Source organism: Microtus ochrogaster, unplaced genomic scaffold, assembly GCF_000317375.1.
Source record: "Microtus ochrogaster isolate Prairie Vole_2 unplaced genomic scaffold, MicOch1.0 UNK56, whole genome shotgun sequence".
In the NCBI taxonomy this organism is placed as follows: Eukaryota; Metazoa; Chordata; class Mammalia; order Rodentia; family Cricetidae; genus Microtus; species Microtus ochrogaster.
In genome coordinates, this window is record NW_004949154.1 from 1,889,919 (window position 1) to 1,910,951 (window position 21,033).

The 21,033-nt window shown below is 43.9% G+C and overlaps 2 protein-coding genes across 4 annotated transcripts in view; one reads left to right on the forward strand and one right to left on the reverse strand.

Moving 5' to 3' along the window:
- The first annotated feature begins 3,711 nt into the window (after positions 1 to 3,711).
- Mrpl16 (mitochondrial ribosomal protein L16) lies at positions 3,712 to 7,848 on the forward strand. The gene is made up of 4 exons (XM_005369671.1): positions 3,712 to 3,863; positions 4,133 to 4,198; positions 6,090 to 6,238; positions 7,216 to 7,848. Exons 1-4 carry the CDS (start codon positions 3,809 to 3,811, stop codon positions 7,699 to 7,701), a joined length of 756 nt encoding a protein of 251 aa, XP_005369728.1. The 5' UTR covers positions 3,712 to 3,808; the 3' UTR covers positions 7,702 to 7,848.
- A 2,895-nt stretch (positions 7,849 to 10,743) lies between these two features.
- Positions 10,744 to 21,033, reverse strand: part of Stx3 (syntaxin 3) — a 39,422-nt gene continuing 29,132 nt past the window's right edge. The window contains exons 6-11 of one of the 3 annotated variants that reach the window (XM_026777320.1): positions 20,478 to 20,586; positions 19,583 to 19,656; positions 19,277 to 19,411; positions 17,246 to 17,356; positions 17,020 to 17,130; positions 10,744 to 12,778 (exon numbers count right to left, since the gene is read on the reverse strand). In XM_026777320.1, coding sequence (XP_026633121.1) covers positions 12,671 to 12,778; positions 17,020 to 17,130; positions 17,246 to 17,356; positions 19,277 to 19,411; positions 19,583 to 19,656; positions 20,478 to 20,586 — 648 coding nt within the window. In that variant the 3' untranslated portion in view covers positions 10,744 to 12,670. Of the gene's footprint in view, positions 12,779 to 15,584; positions 15,698 to 17,019; positions 17,131 to 17,245; positions 17,357 to 19,276; positions 19,412 to 19,582; positions 19,657 to 20,477; positions 20,587 to 21,033 lie in introns of all 3 variants that reach the window. The other 2 variants (XM_013354657.2, XM_026777321.1) reach the window with 2 other exon arrangements.

The window sequence follows — 21,033 nt, forward strand, 5'->3', positions numbered from 1 at the left end:
GAGGAGGGGAGTGAGGGGGAACTGTGGTTGGCATGTAAAATAAATTTTAAAAAATTTAAAAAAAGAATGCACTTGGCCTGGGTGTATAACTATAAAAACACAATGATGCCCTCTAATGGCCACAAATGGTAAAGCCTAAACTTTGGGGGTGCAGTCAGTTGCACGTACTTTTGTAAAAAGACACAAAGGAAGAGAAGACAGAAAGGAAGATGTTTTCCCCAAATAAGAAGTATACACACTTGCACGTGCCTTTGATTAGATGTGTGAGTGACCTATGTGAAGTACAAGCCCATGGTCAAGTCCACCACCTCTCAAGAAACTGGAACCAGCTAAATAAAATCTTCTGTCTTCCAGTGCAGAGACAGAAAAGGCAAGTTTGCAGGATGGAAAACATGACTTCGGTCTGTACAAGTAGGCAGCAGTTAGGAAACCCAATGCACAACAAAAAGCTTTAAAGTAACCATATTCCTTTTTAATTGTGTACATAGTAATGGGTTTGATTACGGGTGTTCATACTTCATTGTTGTTGGTCCTCTCTCCTGCCCATCACCTGCTGGCACCTTCCCTTTTCCCTCTTGTCCTCCGTCTGTCTTCACGTCACATGTACTCTGTCCCCTCTTTGTCCCATCTCTTTTCCCCCTCCCCAATTCTCTCTTAAGACTGGTCCCCCATTGGTCCCTTTTCTAGTTTCAACACACACACACACACACACACACACACACACACACACCCCACTACCACCACCACACCACACATTAAAATCAAGGATCACCAAGGATCTGCCTGAGAGACAGAACAAGCAGTTTTGAATTGATACGGGAAAAGTGAAGACGTGCATACAAAAGAAACTAGTATACACAAAAGCAAATCACAAATGTTGAAATCAAAAGCGTGAGGGAAAGTTTGCTATCACTCACCAATGAAGAAAGGAGAACCAGCCTATAGCTGCTTTGTGCTTATAATTCATTAAACTGGGGTGCTCTCGGACATCAACCTTAGCCTACTGCTTTACCCAGCTTTTGTTCACTACCTCTATCCAGACAGTGTGGGGCTGGTGTTTTGCTGTTTCACTTCCTCATTGCTATCACACTTTTAAAAAGGCGACTGCTAGTGGCTCAGCAGTAACACAGTCGCAGCTCCTTTGCAGTGCCTTAGATCTGTTGCCTATGGGCAGGTTACGAGCACCTAGAACTACAGCGCCCTCTTCTGGCCTATTTGGGACCTACACATGCATGAAAATGTCCTTCATAAAATTGTCCCTCCTAATTACAGAGAACATAATTTCAAAATCTAAATGCCCAATACTACATAATACTACGCTGAGTTAAATTTAGGGGGAAAACTGTCCCTCGACTCAGTACTATTTTAAGTAAAGAGATAACAGGAAATAAGAGAGGAAGAAGGGGGCTGGAGAGATGGCTCAGAGGTTAAGAGCATTGCCTGCTCTTCCAAAGGTCCTGAGTTCAGTTCCCAGCAACCACATGGTGGCTCACAACCATCTGTGATGAAGTCTGGTGCCCTCTTCTGACCTGCAGGCGTACACACAGACAGAATATTGTATACATAATAAATAAATATTAAAAAAAAAAAGACAGGAAGAAGGGGGTCTCTATTTCCTTGTTTTAGAATCTCCCCAATCAAGTAACATTTTCGCTTGCCTCTGATCAGGCACCTTTGCTTACCTTCCTGGGATGGGTGGCACCTGTTGTGGGCTTAATTACATCTCTTTTAAAAATGTTGGAGTCCTGACTCCTCCCTGATCCTTCGAAATGTGGCCTCTTACCAGGACAGGAGGGGAATATGGTCTTTACAAAAGTAAACAGGTTAAAATTATGTCCTTAGGGGGCTTTGTAAAGTCCAGTAACACTTTGAAAGCAGATGCACTGTACAGGTGTGTAGATCTGTAAGCAATTCTCCCGGGATATCTACAAGCATTATAAATTATATTTATTGTTTGTGAAATTAATTCCTTTTTAATCTTTTATTCATTTTACATACCAATGAAATTGATTCTTAAGGGCATACAGATTTAACATGGCTTAAACACAACAGACATGTCTCATTTGCAAATACCATTTGTCTCCTAAAAGCTTGGCTATAGATCCTCTTGTTTTCATGATTACAAAGCCCCAGCCTCAGAAAAAAATGATGGTGCCCAACATTTCCAAAAAGATGATTATATATATATATATATATATATATATATATATATATATATTCCCTTTGTTATTAATTTATGGTGTAGTTCATTCACTAAGGTCTCTGAAGTTACAGAAACTGTGCTCAAATTTTTCATTGTAATGCTGAGAGGAAAAATCCTTTGCAAAATAATTACAGTTATTTGAAACAGACATTTCTAAAAACCATCAGCACATCACTAGGGCTCACAAGGTAAATAAAAGCAGGATGAAATACCTTCACTTTGTGTCTTTATTCTGGCTATAGACCCAGAGATAAATCACTGATTTTAACTTTCCCTTTTGGGTTCCCTTTTTATTATTTTAATTGTAGTGTGTGTGTGTGTGTCTGTCTGACTGTCTGTCTGTCTGCCCCACATGCATACCTGGTTCCCCCAAGGAGGCCAGAAGAGGATGTCTAATCCCTTGGAACTAGAGTTATAGCCTGTTGTGAACCACAGTGTGGCTGCTGGGAATTGAACTCAGGTCCAATAGAACAGCAGCCAAGGCTCTTATCTACCCAGCCACCTCCCAGCTCCTTCTCTTGGATTTCTTGAAGGGAAAAACTTGAAGACAGAATGCTGCCACTCTTCTGAGAATACAAAGGCTGCATCTTGAAACAGAATTGATCTATTATAAAAACAGAATTGACACGCTAAAAACTATGCCAGTTTGAGATGACTATCGTGCCAAACCATAACTGAGGCAATGATCAATCAGGCACCTTGACCAAAACTGCTTAATTATGCATACTTTTTAGCCGACCCCCCCAATTCATCTTCTATTTAAACTTAAAGCTGTGAGCATGGTGGATTATGCCTTTAATCTCAGCACTGGGGAGGCTGAAGCACGCGGATCTCTGTGAGTTCGAGGCCAGTCTAGTCTACATAGTGAGGTCTAGGGCAGCCAGGACTACATAGAGAGATAGCCTCAAAAACAAACAAAAACAAACAAATAAAGTTCGTGTCAGGGCCATGAAGACAGTCTTGGACGGTCACTGGACCCCTTCATCTGTTGTTTCAAATGAAGCCACCTTAAATGAATAGTAAGCTTTCGCCATTACTTTCTGTTTCATTGGCATATTGGCGACAGGTTATCGAACCCAGCCTTTTGGGACAGCCCAAGTCTGGGCTTTTACTTTGAAAACTCAAGCTACAGCTCTTCTCAAGGATTTATCGGGACAAAACTGCGCAAGCGCCCAGTAAACAAGCCAATGACAAACCAATGACATCTTTCTAACGTCCTCAAGAGAAGGGACATAAGACAACGAAAGTTAAGGGAACAACTTGCCTACCAAACCTCATGTTTTCACAGCTTTCTACACCAAGGAGGAAAAACCTAATCTGTCACTATGCGGGAAAAACCAGAGATCCTCACAGAAACATGGAACACCCGGGCGTGGTGGGGCGTGGCGGGGCGTGGCGTGCCAGACCTTTAACCTGCAGACGTCTGCTCCGGAACCAAGAGTTGGGCCCAAATTTCCTCCGCTTCCGTCGGGACTCTCTAAGGGATGGAGAGTTTAACGTCACTTCCTGTCCTGGGTGGCTTCCGGCCGCCTAAGCTCAGCGTTTTACGGAGGGAAACTGCTGCTGTCGCCGAGAGAATCCTGACCCGGCCGCTCGCGTGTGGCCATGTGGAGGCTGCTGGCGCGCGTCCCCGCGCCGCTCCTGCGAGTGCACTTTTCAGGTCCTAAAGCCTGTTTGGTCTTTTAAAAAGGCATTCCCCTGTTCTTCCTCCCCCCAATCCAATGTTTACTCTGGGAAGACGTGCGCTTTCCTGCCGCCACCTCCGCCGTGTGGATCTCTGGGTCCCAGTTAATGTGCGGGAGTCGGCACTTCGAGACCCTGCTGGCTCTCTTGGGAGCCAATTTAGTGGAACTTGCGCCCCACACTTCTAAACACCTCCATCAGGAGTGGCCCAGAGTGTACCAAGAGTGATTTGTCTTGTCTTTGTAGATTCTTGGGCAGCCCTTCCCACCAGTGCTGGTCTGAAGACCCTCCTCCCGGTGCCAACTTTTGAAGGTGAGCGCCTGTCCTTTCCACTTGTTTCTCCAGCGGATGGCAAAAGACATAGGTGTTCTTGGTGCTTCCTAGCTTCCTTGAGTGATTGAACAAACACAGATGGTGAAGGCATACTGTGCTGACAAGCAGTGTTCTGAGAACTAGAGGCAAAGAACGTAAAAGTTGCTCACCCATGCGGAGCAAATACCTATTGGGTTAGTTCCCCGGCATCCTGCCACTGATGTGTGCCTCCCATGATCTACTCAGTCATTTATTAGACTTGATCTCTCTCTAAACCACAGTACATATATGCACACATAGCAATAGTAACCAGGTCAGGTACAACCCTGTAACTCTAACTGTACTCTGTAGTATACTAAAGTCTCCAAAATGCAAACAGCCTGGGCTGCTGAGGGTCTTCTGCACATAACTGTTATACTACTGTGGGCTGGAGCAGTGGCTCAGCAGATAATAGCACTTGTTGCTCTTGCAGAGGACCCAGGTTCAGTTCTCAGAACCCGCATGATGGTTCACAACCATCTATAATTCCAGTTCCAGGGGATCCAACAGCCTCTGCTGCACATCAATTCATGCAGGCAAAACACTCATAAAATGTTTTAAGAAACAAGAGTACTGTGTGCTCTTGGAAGTGCATACTAACTTGTAGATGAAAGAACATTACCAAGTTTCTCAGTAGTTGCCCCAAAAATTTGAGGGGAAGGGTAGGTTTTATAACTTGGAATATCAATTTTATACTTCCACTGATAATTTGATGAGTCTTTGAGGCTTCCTGATTTGTTTTATTTCTGTCTTGAAGTCCTGCTTTTTTCATATTAATTTAAATTTCTTATGAATCACAATTGTTTTTCCTAAGTTGCCAAATAAAGTGGGTAAAGATGTTAAAATGCTGATCAGAGAATTCCCACGCGGTAAGTTTCTCAGGAAAAATAGAGCACGTTGAAGAACTTAATATATTTTTGTCCAGTGTAGTACTCTGTACCCCCATTAGCATTCTGAGGGGCAGTGACTGTTGTCTTGTAAAGAACACGTTTCTTTCTGCTTTGATGTTTTAACTGATTTAATTGTAAAATGTCTCTATGCCCCAGTGCCTCTTTAAAATGGAGACGAGAAGACCACCTGCCCTGTTATCTGTTTGCTTGATCTAGGTGAAAATTATGTTTGTTCTTTTTGATTTCTTTATTTTTTTATTTATTTTGTATGCATGTGGGCTCACACGTGCCATGGCACTTATATAGAGGTCAGAAGACAACTTATGGGAGTCAGTGCTCCCCTTCTACCCTGTGGGCCCGAAGGATGCAACTCAGGTGGGCGGACTTGAGCAGGTGCTTTTTACCAGTTGAAACATCTCATAGGCCCCTTGTTTTCGATTTCTAATACTTCACTTTGTAATATGCCCCCCACCTTGTCCGTTTAGTGTATGTGGTTTAGTTTTCAAAAGTTCAAGCTTTAAAAGAAAAGAAGAAGCCCTAAGTAGTATAAAGGTCACAAGGGTGTGGTGATGCACACACTCAGACCAGCATTTCTTAAAAGATTGAGGTTACATGTGATCACCTGACAGCCATGAAGACCATCTCAAATGCCAAGGCTGCTTTAAAGGTGGAGTGAAATAATCGCTTAGGACAGTCCCTATAACTGGTGCCGAACATAGAGCAGGGGGATAGTAAGTGAATTTGGTTTAGAAACATTGTAGAAAACGTTATAACTGAAAGATTCCAGTCTCGCTGGAAACACCCACAGGAGAATGGATAAACCATTAGTATTGGAAATCCAATAACCTTTGGAATTATTATTCGGTAACCTAAGACTTCCACTTGATTGTGTGACTCTTCATGAGAGAGATCCTCTGAGAAGCTTAGCTTCACTTACTCTTGGTTGGTTTTGTTCCTCCCAGATGTCTCCATCCCTGAAAGGTCCAAGCTTAAATTTGTTGAAAGGGTGCCACTTGTGCCAAAAGTAAGAAGAGAACCTAAAAATCTGAAGGACATACGCGGACCCTCAACTGAAGCCACTGAATTTACAGAAGGCAATTTTGCAATTTTGGTGAGTGATAAGAGATTAACAAAGTTTTCCACTCTTTGAGTTGATTCTTGTCTCTTCCTCCACATTCTTAGAACTGCCACACCTAGATACCACATTTCAGTTCTTCTTTAAATAGGTACAGGTCGTAGGTTTGAAAACACAGTAGTCCTGTACTGGAAGCTGGAGAGTGTGGATAGTGCTGAATCTGTACAAGCCCTGTGATGCTGTCACAGTGAACCTGATAAACTAGTGGCTACTAAGAACCCCACAGGAGGTAGCCTATACAACAGGTATACACTGAGCAGACAGTTGATTCATATCTAGGTGGAGCTGTGTAGAACAAGATAATGTTGGGTTTTTTTTGTCTTGCTATTCCAAAAAGTGTTTAGTTTAAAATTATAAATTGTTTCCACCAGGATCTCCACTTTCTGTTTCAGATGGGGTGAGTAAGGCACCTGGGAAAGCAGGGCGCAAAGGGGCTGCCTCCTTTGCCCAGTTAGAACAAGATCTTTTCAAGCCTTTGGTGAAAGTGAAATATTCCTGGTAGAGGATTAGAACAGCTGCTTCATTATCTGTTGAGTGGTTTCCGTAAAGATTAATGTCAGTAGCCACACAAACGGATATGCACTAGCATTTCTGCTCCACGGCAGCCAGAGTGATAGCTGTAGAGTTTCCCCCCAGCCTGCATGAGCACTGAGCACTACTGCAGACCTCAGAGCCTTCTATCCACTCTGCCCTCCTCCTGCACCCCAGCAAGCACTGGCTTCTGCTCTGACTCACCAAGCCCTTTGCTGTACCAGGGCATTTACATCAATGTTTGTCTGGGACTCTCCTCTCTTGACTAGTTCTTAGGATTCTATCCTCAGCTTTCCATAAGAACTTATATGTTTATTTTCAAGTATATCATTAAAGCCAGTTACTATAAAAAGAGGCAGATAATAGACTCTGTAAAAGATTTCTAAATCCCCATGTGTTCTAATTTTTCTATTCATTTTTAGGCACTAGGAGGTGGTTATCTCCACTGGGGCCATTTTGAAATGATGCGCCTGACAATCAACCGCTCTATGGACCCCAGGAACATGTTTGCCATATGGCGAGTGCCAGCCCCTTTCAAGCCCATCACTCGCAAAGGTGTCGGGCAGCGCATGGGGGGAGGCAAAGGTGCCATTGATCACTATGTGACCCCTGTGAAGACTGGCTGCCTCATAGTAGAGGTGGGTGGACGCTGTGAATTTAAGGAGGTCCAGGGTTTCCTGAACATGGTGGCCCACAAGCTGCCCTTTCCAGCAAAGGCTGTGAGCCGTGAGACTCTAGAAAAGATGCGCCAAGATCAAAAAGAAAGAGAACGTAACAACCAAAATCCCTGGACCTTTGAGCGCATAGCCACGGCCAACATGCTTGGCATACGGAAATTCCTGAGCCCATATGACTTGACACAGAAAGGGCAATATTGGGGCAAATTCTACCTGCCGCAGCGTGTGTAGAGGAAGCACAGACTCCTGAAACTGAGTCTGCGTCTCTGCCGTCTTTAGAGTCTGGTGATTCTTGGATCGTAACTGGGCACATGAGCAAGGGACTTGTGAAAAGCTGAGCTGTCAGATTGTTTCTATTAAAGTGTGAGTGTAACTCGAGGTATTGCATTGGTCATTTTCAGATGTTTAAGAATGAGCCGGGCGATGATGGCACACACTTTTAATCCCAGCACTTGGGAGGCAGACGTAGGAGGATCTCAGTGAGTTCAAGGCCAGCGTGGTCTACAGGACAGACTCCAAAGCTACACAGAGAAACCCTGTCTCAAAAAACCAAAAAAAAAAAAAAAAAAAAAGAGAGATTAAGAATGATTTGGCATAGCCAGCTGTGGTGGAGCATGCCATTAATCCCAGCACTCAGGAAGCAAAGGCAGGCCATTGAGTTCAAAGCCAGCCATGCTACATGCAAGATTGGGGGGGGGGGAGGAAGCCTGGTAGGATGTCTCAGTTCCTACATTGTACCATGCATGTCTCCAGGGCTGAAACTTGTTTTTCTATCTCACAGCTGGAAATGTAAATGTGTTTACTGCCTAGTTTATGACATTTTGCTAATTACAAGCACGTTTTTTAGAATAATAAAGATAAAAATGACAGTACCTAGATTAGTAGGTTCAACAGATATTTATTAATACCCAGCTGCTCATCTTCTGTCAGTCTCAGAAGGGGAAACATGGAATATGACAAGGAATGTACCATTTAGCAAAAAACTGATAACAAAAGTTGAAATCTTTGGCGCTTCCTAGGTCTGAAACTATCTAAGGAAGGGCATTTTGGCTCTGTGTTCCTTCAGGATCTAATGTGTGTGGAGCAAACAACTTACTGCTGGATAAATGAGGGTCCTGTGTGATCCAAAACCTCGTGGCTCCAGCTCCATTTGTTTTTTGTTTTTTTTTAAATATTTGTTTATTATGTGTACAGCATTCCTTCCATGTATGTCTGCAGGCCAGAAGAGGGCACCAGACCCCATTACAGATGGTTGTGAGCCACCATATGGTTGCTAGGAATTGAACTCAGGACCTTTGGAAGACAGTCAGTGCTCTTAACCTCTGAGCCATCTCTCCAGCCCCACTCCATTTGTATGTAACAAGATTAACCTGTTTTTCTGAGCTAGCCAGTATCTCCTATTCAAACTAAAGGAAGCAGGAACTGGTAGAAGTATTGGACCACTGGCTTTTGAAGGTGGGTAGAAAACAGCACACTGATAAAAACAGGGGTTTTTATCCTGTTTATGAAAAAAAATAACGTCTCCAACAAAGAACAGAAGTATTTCACTTACTTTCAAAAGGATATTTTTAGTCCCCGATTTTTAATGTATCTTAATGAGTGTCTTCAATATAATAATCTCTAAATAAATATTTTAAAAATCGAAACACAGTGAAACCTTAGATTGGAGATGTGCTTGAACCAGTTTCTTGCACCTGTCACTGACCAGCCGTTTCTGCTAACACTGATCTGGGATGGTGGAAAGCAATAGCCTGATCACACTTTTTTCCCTTCCACCTCCCATTGTTCCAGATCACAAGGTGTGCTGGTTTAGTTGACTATTGGGAACTGAATCATAGTATAAACTTCTTCCTTTTGGTGAAGTTAATGAACCTCCATCCTGAAACCAACCACCATCTCTGCCAGATGAGAGGCTATTGATAGAAATCTATACCACCAATAGAAACCCAACTTCTACTTACCCACACACACACATAGAAAGACACTTTAAAGAGTATGATATGGTAACGGGGGTGGTTGTAGTACTTTTGCATAAGCCTCTGATAGCAATAAACCATGTTCCCTATGATACCTTAAAGAGTTTAAAAACCAGGCTTGAGAACTCTTCCATGAATGAAATCAAAGCTTGACTGCAAGTAAGTGAGTATGTGGAGGTGGCAGGCATGTGCTAAGCAGTGGGGACATGGTGGTGGTAAAGACAGGCATGGTGCCAATCCTGAAACAGTCTAGGCTTCAAAATTACTCTTGGACCCTGAAGAAGGAAGCAGAAATGTGGTTGGCTATGGTTGAGGCCTAGAAGAGCCTTAAGAGTAAAGTACTGAGTACCACGTTCTGAGAGACAGACTCACAGAGTGCACTGAAGACCCTGTGAATTTGGCATTACAATACCTGCCTCTTCACTGTCCTGGCATTCTGGCTCATGTTGTACCCTAGCAGGGGCCCATTATGCTTCTCCACCACAGAGGCCTGCTGCACATTGCTGTGCTCCCTGTTTCTCATCCATACCGCCTTCAATCCATTTCTCCCCCTCTGTGTAACATTGAAAAGCAGGTGATTGGTGCCCTGTGTTGTAAGTTTACTAATGAAAAGAGGCAGAGTTGTCGAGGGCTCTGAAGGGAGAAGTGATGGCACCAGAGGTGGAAGACTGGAGATGCCTGTTGAGATTCCATCTGTGAGAGCAGAAGGAAGCAACAGAAAATGGAAAGAAAAACCATGTATTACACAGCATGGTACTCATGGACAGAATACCAACTCTCCTTTGCAGGGGTGAGAAACTATTCTCAAAACTACTGGCTTGTCCTAACCTTAGAAGTGGGGGATTTTAAGGCAAGTTCAACGCAAAAATTAATTCTTACTCCTTTTACCATTTCTAAATACAGGGCTGAGATTGTACAAGAGGAATGAACACCCTTACTGTTCAGAATCACTATCCTACCAGACTCAATCATGGGGCCGACTCCTACCTTGTCTCCCATCTCCCTGACTACCTCCTCCCAATCATTCCTCACCTACGTCTCCCAAAACATCCCTTTCCTTTGTTTTCTCTACCATTCACCTAGTCCTGCGCCCACCCCCACCCCTTATTAGGCAATTTGGTGGCATACAATGAAAGCAAGGAGAATATAAGTTGTTAAGTAAGAGAGACAGCAGGCCTGACCCCCAGGCCCTGGCCAGACAGCTCACCTTTTTCAGGCAAATATGCCCCCAATGGTGGAAGCCAAGATGATGGCAAGGATAATACAGCAGATCATGATCATGATCTTCTTCTGCTCAACATAAGGAGAGAGAATGACATGAGAAACAGCATCACTGTGCAGATACACACTACAAAAGGAGACAGGTACAGCTAGACACAGGAGAAGGAGGAGACAGGAAACGCCAGAAGGAAAATGGATGGATCTGGCCTGTTCACAGGAATGTTTCCAGGTTAGACTTAAAATCATATCCACAGGGATCTGTGGCTTGCCCTTTCTGCCTTCAGGATAGCATCCCAACAGGTCCCCTACTTCCTACTAGATCCAATTGAGTGACAGTCTCTTCTGGGGCACCAAAAGTCACCACATGGTGGCACCAAATCACCAAAGTGTTTTGCAATCAATATAAAGTCATTTATTTTTAAATTAGCAATAAAATAATCAAGTTTACATTAAAAAAAATACAAACAACAAAAGCCCTTCACATGTGACATTCGTTTAGAACTTTTATGCCCCCGAACTCATGGTCAGAGAGAGAAGGCCTGCACTGAGGGTTCTCTCCCCTCCTAGCTGGAGCCCTTATCCAGTCAGACATCACAGCCATAGGGAGGAGGGCATCCCTGTGGCTCTGTCTTGAGTGCTGGGTGACTGAAGAAAGAGCCTTTACAAAGGAAGCTCATGGGCAGGGTCTGGATTAGAATATTCACCCTGACCCACAAAATATTAAAGTTGGGTCTTAATTATCCAATCAGGGTAATGGCAGGAACCACCAAAGGTGTAAGGCTTACCACTGGGTTGCAATCACTAAAGACTTCCAGGCTGTTGCCTCCATGGTAAGACTCGCAGGAGACGAGAGAGCAGGAAGAGCTGCTCTGTAGCCTCCCAAGTCTCCTGCCAGAGAGGGACATCACATGGATAGTGCAGATAACATCAGGTAGCTGCGGGATGCTCTCTGGACCACTCTCTTGTAGGCAGCAGATGGGAATAAATAAATATTTCACTGTCTGTTATGCAGAAAAATTCAATGGGAATCAACTCGGTCCTTACTCCAAAGGTCTCATTTGATTCCTGTCTCAGCAACCATCCAGAAAACAAGCTCTGGGCTGGCAAGGGGAAATCACATTTCTACAGTGATCACTTGAGCTAGACACATGTCCCTTACTGATTTTCGCCAAAGTCTGTTGTTTACCTTCTCACTTTTTTCTTTCTTTTGAGAACATAGTAGTTCTCCTGGAGGCAGACAAATATGTACATATCTCTCACATACAATTATAAAAGTACACCTGGAACACACAAATGACTGACACTTTCAGAGCCTGAGACTGTAGCACCTTGTCCCTGGCCCAGTTGTAAATCCCTGGTTCTGCTTGGCCTCAAAGTAATGGCTTCACAAAGAACGATTCTCTAACAATGATTAGCCAGTTTTCAAGACTTGGACGTGGAAGCGTATTCCATAACCTCAGTCTCTGCCAACGACAGCTTCAGAGGACTATCACCCTGATCACTGAGTAAATGAGCGAATATGGAGAAAATGCAAAGTGGCCTGCAAGCTGAACTGGGAGCTTAATTAAAGGGTGGGTTTCAAATAAGTCAACTTAGAAGGCCAAAATGGCTTCTGTTAGTTCCCCGTGCTTTCAGGACATAGGATAACAAACTAAGGACTGGCATCTTGCCAGCTAGGGGCTCTGATTCAAGCCACACTACTGACAAACTTAGAAGAATCCCTCTATTTTGTTAGTTACTCCCCTACAAAGTATATTCCAGGAGAATATTCTATGAGGTAGAAAAACAGCGCCTCAGGCTGGTCTCAGGGACTTTCCGACACACAAGGCACAACTGACACAGCAGAAGGGAGGAAAAGCTGGGTGCCTCACACAGTCCAGGAGGGAGGGTGCTTCAGCAGCACTTCCTGCTAGGGTGGGAGGTGATTCTGAGGAGAATTCAGGGCCGCACCAGGTAGGTTAGATTCCTCCAGGGGTAGGTTGCTGAGCCAGGTCCAAGGGCAGTTACAGGGAAATAAAGGAACAGGTGCCCTCGTTCTCAGAAAGGCCGTTAGGACTCCATTCCCATCTGGAGACAAGAGTGGTCAGGCCAAGCTGGAGTGAAATCAGGTTCTAAGAGAGGTGGGGAGAAGGGGGCAGATCAGTACACAGGACAATGCTAAAAACAAAGAGCCACAAACCCCAAATGTGGAGATCAAAGATCAGAAATGCCTACAAAAAAGCATGCAGAAGTAAACACTAAACTGAAATAGCCCAGAAACAAACCTAAGGCTGGACATGTGAAATAAAAGATCTGTATGGTAAAGAATCAATAAAAACTCTAGGGCAGTGGTTCTCAACCTTCCAGTGCTGCAACCCTTAAATACAGTTCCTCATGTTGTGGTGACCGAACCCCAAACAAAATTATTTTTATTACTACTTCATAACTGTAATTTTGCTAGAATTGTAAATATCTGTGTTTTTTTCATGATCTTTTGGGGGTTGCAACCAACAGGTTGAGAATCACTGCTCTAGGTAAAGGACCATGGTGGTGGTAGTGGAGGGGGTACCAACGATAAAATACATGTACCATGAAAGGAGAACAGAGAGCTACTGGGGTTGGGGATCCAGCAGGAGGCAGGAGGATCCAGGGTAGGAGGATGAACAAAAAATACAGACATGACATAATGAACCCCATCACATTGTATACTAATTTTTAAAGTATTTCAATTATTTAAAAGTAAGACCAAGAAATATCTAGGCCACTTATAAGCCTTTGTGCCACAAACTAGCACCTGTAGAAGGACATGGGGATACACAATCACTAGTTGAAAACACCAGTCCTCTGCCTGGCACATGGGAGCTCTTGAATTCAAGCTTCAGAAGCATCCTCTATCCAAATCCTCTCCCTTCACATAAGAAGGAGACAGGCACAATCAAATGACTGGAAAATCTCAGGTTATACTATGACTGTTTCATCTTAGAAGTGATTTAAGAGTGGGCAAGTTTCTCCAGTGGCTTTCTGGAAGCTAGGGGCACAGAACGCACCTTGGCACTATGGCCAGCTTGCAACTGCAGAATGTAAACACAGATTGCCCTCCGACATGAATTGGCATGGAAGACCGGTAAGCCAAGCAAGACCCAGGTGCCAATCAACCTTGCCTTTACTAGGAAATACTGAACACGCAATAAGCCATGTAACTTCAGAACAACTTAATGCTGTGCAGTCTGGTTAGTCTGCAAAAAGCAATATTATCTTCCTCAAAAATGTGTCTTCTACATTCTGAATTCTAGGAACGAGGGTTAAGAGGCATCAAGAATTTGCAAGGCATCTTTCATCTGAGGGTATGGAAAGATTACATTAATTTTTATTACTTTACCATATTTTGCATTGAGATAGTCAAGACTGAGCAGAAGACTAAAGCTTTATAAACAATCAAGGACTATAATGCTGCCAGGAAAAAGAGAAGGGATCAAAAGAACCAACGAGAGCTTGTTTGCCTCCCTGCTGCTGTCTCTCCCTGTAAAGCTGAGCATCTGGATTTAATAATTGACTCTCAGACCCTCTAGTCACATGGAAAGAGGGAAAATGCAGTGGCGCACTAGGGTGGACAAAGTGAAATGCAAGATCAGCCCCAGTGTCAACATCCAAGCCTGCACCAGCTCCCAGAGAGGTTCATGCCTATTACCTCAGTAATCTAATTTCTGAATTTATAGAAAAAAGAAAAGACAAATACAAAGTTCATCACATTTAATGACAGCAAAATATTATAAACTCCAGCACTGAGGAAATGTTAAATGTCCTCATGTTAAGAATTAGATTTACAACAAGATTTTAGTGATAAAGAGTGATTTTGTGATTTCCTACCTAGGTAAAAACACTATATATTAATACAGTGTGAACTATGCAAAATGGAGAATGTGTGAGCCTGCCATGTGTTTGGACAAATAATATTACAAATAATATTCACCTGCCTATATCTTACAAGCTTTTCAAAATGATACTCTGTTTTATTCAGAAAAAAATAAAGCTCTTCAGTCCCAAGGACTACTGGGTCATTTTTATCATGATCACTGAAGTTAAGCCTAATTTACTGGCCAGCTATATCTTAATAAATTTTGATTGATAGCCTAGAGTTCTCTGGACTTTATAGACAATGGTAAACACTACCTTATTTTATGAAGGGAAACTAGGGTGGAGCACCTCCTAGGCCCACTATAAGCTGTGTGAGTTTGGCCGTTCTCTAAGACTTGAGTTTTTCTACTTCCAAAATAAAATGACCTGCCTCATAAGAATGTTGGAAGGATTCTGTTATATGTATAAGGTGTTTAGCAGACTCTCTGCTATGAGTCAACACTTAAAAATGTTACAGGTACCTCATTCAAGAGCCAGTCATTCAGCCACAAACATAACTCTTAAGGGCCAGAAGCCACAGCATAAAGCTTCAGATATGTTGAAAAAGGACAAGGAAAGCTGAGCCCAGCATCTATGATGGCACTGAGGATTTAGAAGACAGCTCCCAGATCATACCCAACATCTACCTATGCTTTCTACATACAGACAGTCAAAATGAGATGCCCAAGTGTGCCAAGCAAGAAGACAAGGTAGGAACAGAATATTCAGGCGGCTACAAACAAACAGAAGGCATGACCACGATCCTACAGCTACAGCCAGAACCCAAGAAAGGAATTTTAAGAACATGAAAAACAATCAAGGCTACCAACAGTTTTAAAGGTCACCGTGACTGTCAATAGAAAAGAGCAGAATCATGAAATCCCAGACCGACTCCGCAGGAGGAATCATCCAGAGCCTCCAGAACCACTCATCCCAGACCGACTCCACGGGTGGAATCATCCAGAGCCTCCAGAACCACTCATCCCAGACCGACTCCTCTGTAGGAGGAGTCCTACAGAGCCCCAGAACCACTCATCTACTTACATTTCAGTGCAGCAACCCCGTAGGCCACTCTACTTCAGCCCAACGGACAGTCCAATAATCAATGCTAAAATGCTCAGCAACACAACTACTATCACAATGATAATTATCAATTTCTGGAGAAAGGAATAAGAAACAAAAGTAAAATCATTACAAAAAAGTTTATAAAATAGCAACTCATCTAAAATTTAGCCCTTCTCATCTCTTTTACCAAGGAAAAAATTTTCCTCAATCCAAATAAAAAATACACATCTCTATATAAAAATTTTCTCATGTACATTTTACATTCCTTAAATTCCTTTTTGCCTAGCCAGTGAGTTGAAATGTGAAGTGCCTACAGCTCTCAGTTCATAGGCTTGCATATGTACACTCATGGCAAGCTATATCATGGGGTCTCCAAGCAGCATGTGACCAATCCATAGAGTTCGAGACCAGCCTGGTCTACAGAGCTAGTTCCAGGACAGGCTCCAAAACCACAGAGAAACCCTGTCTCGAAAAAAAACAACAAAAAAAACAACAACAACAACAAAAAAAAAAAACAACATATGTTTGCCTTTTCAACAGGGAGCACAAAGGTATCTCTGACATAGTCCTAATTACCAACTTGTATTCATCTGTCCCCTTAAAAGTCCAGTATATACCTCAGACTACATATACTATAGGTGTCCAAAGTGCAATTTAGCATAGATTCAGAAAAAAAAATAATTTGCCAGTTCCCTGAATAGCTGCAGAAGCAATAGTAGCAGTTGGAAGAGAAAGAACAGCTGGAAGAGAAAGCAGTTGCAAGAATAAAAATATCAGAGCCCAAGAGAAACAAAGAAGAGTAAAGGGCAGAAGTTGCCATAGCTGGATGTCCACAGTCAGTGAGGACAGAAGTTTCGAAGTTCTTGAGCACAGGGCCAGGAGGGCAGGCAGACACAAAGGTACAGTGGAAAGAGTATGAGTAGGCTGGAATGTCAAGCTCATCTCCTGGACTGCTGGGTGGCCTGAAGCCAGCTACTGACCCTCTGACCCTCAAATTGCTTCATCCAGAAGTAAAGAAAGGAGGTGTTTCCATGAACAAATGGTAACTTTTACATAACAATTAGCATCTGCGCTAGGTTCAAGTTAGAGAAAAAGAAAAAGAATAACAAGCCAGGTGGAAGATGGTACCAAAGATCCGAGGAGCTGTATAATGTGTTAAGGGTTAATAAGCTACATTCAGGAGATTAGTGACAAGACCTAAGCCATGTCTCCAGCCTAAAGAGGTGCTGTTGGTTCTTGGGACAAAAGCATGTGAGAGCCAGATCCATGCAAGGTACGCTGGGAAGGAAGTCTCTAGGAAAGACTAAGGTAGAGGTTTGGAAGAGGTAGGACAGAGAAGGACTTGGGCTCAAGGACAGAGGCATAAAGGTGACAAAAGACAGGAAGAGAAGGTACAACAGAGACAGGCGCTCACCCTCCGGGCTTCACTCTGATACTTGACAGCCTTTTTGGTATCTGCCACAGCCCGCTCCACAAAGCCCACTGACTGGTCCATGTTGCTCTCAATACGGTCAATCATGGCTCCCTTTCCCCAGATGCAGGATGTGGTGGCAACAGAAACAGACAGAAGGAGGGGAGAGAGAAAGCGCAGTAGCAAACAAAATGGACTTTCTTGTCTCGAGACAAAAGGAAAACCTCACCTTCCGAGCCTGACTCTGATACTTCATGGCTTTTTTGGTTTCATCCCGTGCCTTCTCCACATGGTCCACGGTGTGCATGACATTTAACTCTATGTTATCTAACATCTCACCCTGAAAAGGAGACACGAGCCACACCTGTTAACCCACCCACAACAGCCCCAGCGAATGTGGTGGAGGGACTCACTAGTCTTCCATGCTAAGTCACACACAGAAACCTTAGGGCACAGCCTTCCATCGAGCAAGCTTCCCGTTTTCCCAGATGACATGTAGTCCCCAGTCCCTGTGCGGTCACTCATTCTATAAACACTGGATTACTTCCTTGAGATCAGCGCAGTTTTTCTAGAGGATTAGTGACTGGGTAAATATACACAAAAACATTCCCTCTCTCACAGTTTTCTTTCATTTCCTTATATTTTAAGCATATAGGGATGGACCAAAATAAGAAAATCTCCTATTTTCAGAATATCCCCAGGATGCTGGCCCCTTCTTGGCCATTCAAACCCAAACCAAGTTCATTCAGCCTAGAGTGAGTTTATGCAGTACTGTAAAACAGCACCTGACACATAAAAGGTAGTCAGGAAGTATCAGGCTGGCCACAGTAGAAAGTACTTATGTTCTTCAAGAGAAATTCCCAAGTTCCTTAGGCAGTAAGTGTTGGGTTTACCCCTGCTCTCTTCCCCTCTAGACACTAGTCTATTAATAAGATTCCCAATTGTTTCCCAGGTTTTACTTCCTCTGAAGGAAGTTTGCCCACTCAGGTTACTCCCTGAGAATCTGAAGTAGGGTACGCCCCTCCCTCACCCAGACCTTTCACAACCCCATCTTATTACCACAGGGCTCTCAATAAACAGAGCAAGGCACTTACCATCACTTGAAACTCAAACCAGATCCTCAGCAAGGCAATGTGGTGGGGAAAAAAGAAAAGTGGGAATAGAGGGATTGAGAAAGGGTCTCAAAGGCCAGAAAGAAGAATGGGAGAAAAGCACCACACCAAGGGGCAGAGAACTAATTAAAATCCAGTCAACCAGTGCTGGGGCTTCCACGAGGTTCGGCGGTCTGCTCACTAAGCAGGAGTTTCCAATTCTGTCCAGATGGCTGAACAGCTGGAAGTTCTTGATGGAAGCCACACAGCACTGCGACCTCTGCATGATGTCTAACTCTATCCCAAGAACCAGGGACAAAACATCCAACAGACATGAAGACCATCTGCAAGCAATATCAAATGTCGCCCCTGAACAGGCAGGCATGCCTTGGGATGAACTATCCAGTCCTGTGTTTCTATAAATATTCTTTCCCTAATTCTTCCTTCATGCCTACTGTTGATTCTTAGCAAAAAGTGCCAACATGCTCAGCAAAAGACAAATATAAAAACAAAACAAAACTGAAAAAACTAAGTTCTATGGTGAATTGGAGGGAAAATTTTTTCAGTAAAATAATTTGCTATCAGTAGGCTGACTGTCAAAGTTTTGTCAGCAAGACTTAACTTTTTTTAGGAAGGGTGGATCCCAGGCTGCCCCTCAGACTTGTTCTGTATTGGAAGATAACCTTTAGCTCCTGATCGGCCTGCCTCCATCTCCCAAGTGCTGAGATTATAGGTACATGGTGCTATGCCTGCTTTATGCAGATCTGGGCTAGAAGACGGCCTAGATCCAAGGGCTCATGAGTGCTAGGCAGGCATCCTGTCAACTGAACGATACATTCCCCAGCCAAAGAACCTATGTCTTTACAGGGGGAAGGAGAGGGAGGAAGGGAGAAGCAGGAGACAAAAAAAGATGCTGAGTGAACCATGTTCTTGTCATGATATAGGAAATTTCATTACTAACTAGAATCACTGTGAACCGAAGTGACAGGCAGAAATAACAAGATTGAAATGGCTTAAATGCCAACACCTGATAAGAATGTACACCTCTGCCTCAGACACTAGAATTCTACTGCTCCATGGTGAAAATTCCCTATTCCCTGCCTCACTGAACCTCCAAAATATCATTTATGGTTCTCAAGGTAAGGTGTGCTTTTCCCCCGGCCAGCTACCTGATTCTCCACCAGCATGGCGATGTCCATAAACATGTCATGGAGCTCCTTGATGCTGCTCTCCAGCCTCACGATATCCTTGTGCCGACCCTCAATCTCACTGAGGGCTTGCTTGGAAATCTGCGAGTCGATGATCTACAACAGGCCCCATAGAGACAGGCCATCAGCAGCACTAGTAACAGACTGCCCCTGCAGAGCCCTCCCACCCCACATAAGCTCCGCCCCTGCTCAGCCACAACTTCAGTGAAGCCAAGGCCATGAATCTCCCCCATGACCCTCGCTGTCCATGGTGCTCTGGTCACTCACCCCGGAAGTGAAGATGGAAGGGTTACCACTCTCCAACATCTCTTCCAGCTCCTCATCTGTTGTCTTCTTGCCAGCTTGGTAACAAAAGAAGTAAACATCGAGTAGAAGATCAAAGCACAACTCCATCTGAAATTCCCTCCCAAACAAGCGCTGTCTCCAACAACCTACTGACTCTTCTGATTCCTCTCCCAACTCAACCCATCCTTAACATTATCAGCAGCCAACCCCCACCCTAAGCATGTACCCCATTACTTCTCAGCTCAGACTGCTTATTAGCCCCAACCACCATACCTCAGAGCCCAAGGCCCTCATGACAGGGCACAATTTGTGGGCAGCCCTCCCTCCACTTTACACTGCAGCTTCAAACACACCCTTCGTCCAACCCTGGACAAGTTGCCACTCCTAGACAAACACATCTGCTTTTTCTTGATAATATCTTTGCTCACACAGCTTTCCCCACTTGAAGCCATTTTCCTTGTGAGGCCTACCCCTCCATATCACTAAATTCCTAAACAATGTAACTTTATTAATTTTTTAATTCCTCACAGCAACTAGCACTACACCTTTGTGTCATAAAATGTACTTTTCCATTTAGCAGCAAGACGATGCAATGAGTTCTCAGGAGAGCGGCTCTTTAGTGGGTGTCCCCTGCAGGCATAAGTATTGGATCCCATAAGAATAAAATTCCTTGGCTCAACAAATGGAACACCTTCCAACCTAGGATACCATATGGCAGATATACCAATGCCATAGCATCTGCCCTGGGTTTGAGCACCAAATAGAATGCAGAAGGCACAAGCAGCAGGATCACTGTTGCTTCTCCCAGGACTTGGAATGAACAACCACATAGCAGGAAAAGATAGGGATAGACACTGGCCCAACTTCAAACACATACTAATTTCAAGCTGCCGCTGGATGCGCCCTTTGCTTCGTTCACGGAAGTCCACCTGAGCCTCGTTGTATTTTGTCATCACCTCCACAAACTTCCGGGAGAGGACAGAATGCTACAGAAACAAAGTCAGTGAGCGGACCCCAGGAGATGATGGACAACTCTGCCCCACCCCAGCACAAGCTAGTCTGCAGCAGCCTGGGCTTGAAACCCAAAGACAAAATACAAACCCAGTGTTGCTCTCCTAGTTGGGAACTAGTTTGGGAAGAGTCCACTGCCACTTTCAATGTAGCCTCCACTACCCGTTTCCCCCTTTACTGAACTCACATCGTAACTGTTAGTCAAAAGAAGAAATCACTGAGAACCTGGGAGCCCAGCAGCAATGCCCCACCAGAGCCCTGGCTGATGTCACCCACCCTTCCCACAGGTAAAAGACCCTGCAGTTCTTACCCCAGCTGATAATCTCAACATTTTTCTCTCAACAGACCTTCATAATAATCTTATTCCTTGCCTACCTCACAGCATCAAAGCTCTACTGATGCCTTTTTTTTTAAACAAATGC